At 34.7% G+C, this 6000-nt stretch overlaps 1 protein-coding gene across 6 annotated transcripts in view; it reads left to right on the forward strand.

Annotated features, from left to right (window-relative positions):
• The window catches only part of LOC149236711 (LRR receptor kinase SERK2-like), a 247647-nt gene extending 243243 nt beyond the window's left edge, over positions 1-4404 (forward strand). For all 6 annotated transcript variants that reach the window (XM_089372457.1, XM_089372458.1, XM_089372456.1 and 3 more), the window contains exon 13: positions 3795-4404. In XM_089372457.1, the coding sequence (XP_089228583.1) occupies positions 3795-4109 (315 nt within the window). In that variant the 3' untranslated portion in view covers positions 4110-4404. The remainder of the gene's footprint in view (positions 1-3794) is intronic.
• Positions 4405-6000: the final 1596 nt, after the last annotated feature.

Consider the following 6000-nt stretch of genomic DNA (forward strand, 5'->3'; position numbering starts at 1 on the left):
TATGCCAGGAAGCTCCACTATCTATATACCAAACCTTAGAGGAGGCAAAACTTACTAGGCAAGTGACTTCTTCTTCCAGTCTGGAAGCTAACATAGAATAGTCATGATCCATGTTCTTCGTGCTCTCTTCTTTCTCTGGAGATCTGCGTGAGTCCCTCTGGGTTGATGCCTCGACATCATGCTCCTGACTCATAGCAGATTCTTCTATCCTGTTGCTCGATCTCTGCTCTGATACCATGTGAAAATTTCTAATACGAAATTCTATTGTAGTGACTGCTTTATTTCACCCACTTATTTCTCAAAATAAGTTATTTACGAAAACCCTTCAATAAACATTAAAATAAATTCTATTGTAGTTATCACATAATTATATAGAGAAAATAACAGTGATATACAAGCACAAGAAGTAATCACATCAACACAGTTGTTTTTGGACAATTGTCCCTAGAAAAACCCAATGTGGGAAAACCGATGCAATAGATGAGGGTTTTATTAATCTTCAACAACAATCGTTTTACAAGGAATTATTTCACAAAGAAACTGAGACACTTCTGAGAGAAAACATCTGAGACAAAGTTTCTCCTCCTCTTGGAGAAGTTCTGACACCTTGGAGACCCTTCACCCACCTCTGCGTCACTTCAGCGTCACTCTGCGTGAGGTCTACGTCTCCAATGGTGCTGCTTGCCTGCTCTTCCCTTTGCGCTATCTCTCGAATGCCCTGTGTCACTTCCTCCTCAATCACTGACTACTGCTGATGCCTTCCTCTTCTCCACCGTGCAACTCTCCCTCTGAAATCGAACTCCTCCTTGAGAATCGATTTCCCTCTGGGTATTGGGTATTTGCCCGGTGCATGTGCAACTCTCAAGTCTTCTCTTATACTTGTATTGTTGATAAATCAATGATCGAGATTAAGTCTCTAATCAACGGCTAAGATTAAAAAATACTTGATCCTCGTCTCTTAGAAGCTTCTCACCCGTATCTTTATTAATACCCATCAATATTTTTATTTTCCTAAGATTAGACTTAGGAACCCAATAAAAATATTAATTATTTTAATAACTCCTCATTCAGGTGGAATTTCTCCAAACAATTTCTAGGTCTTGGAGATCTGATGTGTTCTAGCCCCTCCACAAAATTTTGGAGCTAGAGCATATCTGATGCTACCCAAAATCAACAATACAAACATAACATTTTTGAGGCGAAGAGGAGAGGCTTTCTCCCCCTCAAGGTGACAGTGCCAATTCCTGTAGCACTGTACCTCCCATCATCCCCCATTTCGATATGAATATGGAGATCCTTCTCCTCTAGGCTATTGAAAAACTCTTTGCACCCTATCATATGGAATGAGGCACTGAAATCAAGATACCACACACTCCCCATAACAGTGTTGGCTATGCATGCTATTAGGGTGAAGTCTAATTCAAATTGTGAAGTCAGTGCTTCATCTGCTGCTCCTCTTGAAGGCTTCTTGGTAGACTTCTTGTGCGGACATTTTGTTGCATATTTGTGGCAGTGGAAGCATCTTATCTTGCTCAAGTCTTTCTTCTTGGCATTATTTTCGCTGGATTCAAGTTTGCTTTGGGTCTTCTTTCCTTTGCCCTTCTTCCCCTTTCCAACCAATGCAAAATTCTCTTCATCCTCAGCTTTGGATGATGTTCCATCTCTGTTATTTCTCCTAAACTATTCTTGAACCAAATCAGACCACAACCTTTCCCAATTTGATAATTTCTTTCCTTCCATTCATAGAGTCCTAGTAGATATACCAGGATTTTGGAAGGCCTAGAAGAGCTAGGCTCACTAGGTCATCTTCTGCAACTTTCACCCCAACCCCTCCAAGCTCATCACGAACTTGTGTAAATCTAGAGAGATACTGCGGAATAGTATCATTCTTCTACATCCTGATGTTTCGAAGTTTGTCTTTCAAGGCCAATTTTCTATAGTCACTGCTATTTTCGAATAGCTCAGCCAGTGTCTTCCACATAGCAAATGATGTCTCTTTGCCATAGAGATTTGAGACCACATGGTCCCTCACATTTTCTAGAAGAATTCTCCTGGCCTTTGCAACATCCTTCTTCCATTGGGCTAATTGCTGTGCACTTGACTGTTGGGGTTTTGCAATCAATTTTGACTTATTCTAACACACCATTATCATTGAACACAACTTCCATTCGATCCTTCCAGGCTATGAAATTTGAGCTACCCTACAAGGCATACTCCAATCTTAGTTTGTTGAAAGACATTCTCCCGATCCTGAAGAAAAATTGTTTCACAAAAGTTGCAAATTCGAAATTCTTGAGAGACGAGTTCGAAATACTAGTTCTAATGTGATTTCAAGGCTCTGATACCAGGTATAAATTCGATAGAAATTGCAACTGCTCAAGATTTCACATTGAAAAAAAGAGACACAATTTTACTCTACTGATCTGTGGATTGTAAATCACAATTTAGAACAACATGCATAGACATGCAATAAGCAAAATCACAAAGACACAGTGATTTCTAGGGGAACCCAACTGAGAAAAACCCCTCAAGCCTCTTTGCATTAATTGGTTGAATAAAGAAACTATTACAATTGGTAGCTCCAGCTTTGAGCTCAAGTTGCAAAAGAATAACTGTTTTCTCTGCACAATAACAAACTCTGCGCAACACTTAGCCAATTATTTGCTCAACAAGCCTCTTATTTCCTTGCGTAAATCCTAAGGAAATTAGCTCTTATTATTTAGGAATTTCCTCTAAATTTCTTGCGCAATTCCCAAGGATTGATCTTCTGACTCATGCAACACTTGTACACTCACAACTAGTTTACAACTGATGTTACATTGCGTTGTCATCTCCACTTCAGCTGAGAAACATGAATTCCTTGCGTGCACTAGCTGTTTTGGATTGATTTATTAGTTAACTAACAAATCTCTGAGTTAGATCACTGTCTCACAGCACAACTAACCTTCAATTCACTCTATCTATAGTTAGAGGTCAGTTAACTCAATACAACTGAAAACAACTCAACTGGATTACTAAAATTTAACCATCACATATGCGTAACTGAATTCGAAGCCCTCTAACTTGAATTTACTGAGCTAACTGAGTGACAAGATCCATGTCACACTAGTTAACTGCCTCCAAGTTGTTTCGCTGATGTGGAAATTCAATTTACTCAATTTGATTAAGGCTAAAGTCAAAACGAGACTTTCTTGCTACAATTTTTCAACACATGTTCCATTCTAAGAGATGTTTGATACATAAAACATGTCATATGTCTAACAGGCAAGAAACTGACATGAAGCCCCTGAAGTATTGCAATACATGTAGTGTTTTTGAATGCTTCGGCGTTGCCTTGACTTTGAAGAAGAAAGTCTTGTTGTATCAAATACATTTTCTTTTATTTGCATCCTCGAAGTTTGTTATTGATCTCCATGGTTTGTGGCAACGCTCGTAGCAAAAGAATATCTTAACTCAGCTTGCATCCTTAAATTTTTTTAAATATAGGAATGGCATGCCATAGCTTGACATGTTTGTATACAGTACACTCCCCAAAAGTGAACACAACCTGATCCATGTTCCTAAAGATTTCATATGTTCTCCCTTGACATTGATTGCAGAGATATGTGTACCAAATAGGAACAATTTAATGCCAAGTCTAGATTAGAACACGATCGAGGAATACATGGGCTTCAGTGTTTTAAATTTACGTTGTTTGTATAATCTGTGTGGACGTCACATATCTGGTCATGGTACATGAATCTTCTGTTGAATCACAGAGAGGAGTTTAAATTATTTATTGTTGTTGGTCACAGGTCAAAAAATTGCAAAGAGATAAAAGGTTAGATGTCATTGTAGACAGATACCTCAAGCAGAATTATAATCCAATGGAAGTTGAAGCTATAATCCAGGTAGCATTATTGTGTACACAAACCTCACCTGAGGAACGACCAAAGATGACAGAAGTTGTACGCATGTTGGAAGGTGAGGGGCTAGCAGAACGCTGGGAGGAATGGCAGCAACAAGAAGTGATTCGTCGACGAGAATATGCACTGATGCCTAGAAGGTTTGAGTGGGCTGAGGATTCTACATATAACCAAGAAGCCATTGAACTATCTGAGGCAAGATGATGATGATCTGTCAGCTGTAAGGAACACTTCTTATTTGAAGCAGCTAATGCCTTTGTATCTAAATTTCTGAAAGTGACTCATTGAGAGCATAAGCTTGTTTCATTTTGTCCTTGTTGAGTGTTTTATCACTGTGACAAAACTCCTATGAAATGTAAGATTACTAGACTTCCATTTCCTTGACATGAATTTTTACCCTGGCTGATGTTCAAAATGTATTTTTGCTTACCTGTCAGAAACTTTATTTATTGCTAAGTAAACGTATGGTACTCCAAAGTTACTTGGGGGATTTGTAATAGTACGAAGATATGGATGGGTCTTGGCTCTTTAACCAATTCATCATGCATTGAAGAGAAGTGTCTGTTATATATATATACATATACCCTTTACAAAGATTTGATAAGGTGTTATATTCGCTTCAAATGTACTTCACTGATGGAAATTGCAATTATAAATGTATGATATCTGGCACGCAGACTTGCACCAACTTGCATGATGGTGGAAATTGCAAATGATGCGCGTGTATCATTTCTTTTACACTAAGTTACATCATGTAAGAGCATGGATCATATATATGCATACGCGGAATATGGATATTTTTATGATTGTAGAATAATAATAAATATAATTATTTCACTAGTGATAAATTATATTTAAATAATTATTTAAATCAAACTTGTAATTAAATATTAAATTTAAGTTTATATCAGTATTATATAGCATGTTTATTTAGGATTAACTTTTTCCTTATAAAATACTATAAATTATAAATTATCTTAAAAAAATAAAATAAATATTTAACTTAATAAAAATTTAATCATAATGTAGTTTTAATATTTTATTTATATTTTATAATCAAATATGGATATAAAATGTTTTACAATATTGAATATAGTTATAGAGGAATGATTGAATTTTTATATTTTGTAATGAAAAACTTATTTTAATAAAATTAGATAGGGTCATTAGAAAAGGTATGGGTAAAGTTTTTCTCTTTTTTCTTTTTCTTGTTTTGAAATTTATTCTAAATATTATAATTTTATATTTTTATTTTTGAAAATAATTTTATATTTTTTTATTTGAAAATATTGTATAAAAAAAAATATAAGATGTGTTTATTTCCCATTATTTGAACATTCCAAACCATCCAAATCAAATAATGTTAATAGATTGTGTTATATATTATATGAATTTGAAGTTTTCAAGCCAACATGAAATTACTCATTAATTGACATTAATAAACAATTCTTTCTCTGATCACTAAGCATTACTTTTGTATATTACATTCTAAAATTTGGTATAAACTTACTATAGAGAGTTTCAATGGTATATATATATATATATATATATATATATATATATATTTGGTTAAAGATAAAGAGTCAACCTCTTAGGAAATTTATGAAGGTTCCCTCTACATTTTTGTAGAAGTGGTAATCTTCTTTCTCACATAGATTTTCAATATATCTTTGCAAACAATAAGATAACACTTTCATAATTGCACCTATGAGTGGAGTAGGTGATTGTAAAGAAAAAGTAACAGATAAATTACAACTGAAAGATGATAACCTCACAAATAATTGAATTCATTACATCACATCCATTCATTCACATGATTAGGAAAACTAGTTTGAAGCAATATTCATAAACACAAAACAAGACTAATGGTCCATAATTCCAGAAAGCTTTAAATGATTTCATTAATTTAAAATCACAAGACAAATGGGAGAAACATAGATGACATCTCGTGCTTTATGAAAAGTTTTGAAATAACAAATTTTATGAAATCTTAGAATAGCTCTTTGCAAGAGTAAAAAAACATTACAAATTAACGTTCAAGTTTGAACAAAGTGTGTGTGTATTGCACAACACAATGTTGTTGATACTTAAACGA

Source organism: Pinus tabuliformis, chromosome 8 (genome assembly GCF_031772625.1).
Source record: "Pinus tabuliformis cultivar Carrire ecotype Pingquan chromosome 8, CPIR1, whole genome shotgun sequence".
Classification (NCBI taxonomy): Eukaryota; Viridiplantae; Streptophyta; class Pinopsida; order Pinales; family Pinaceae; genus Pinus; species Pinus tabuliformis.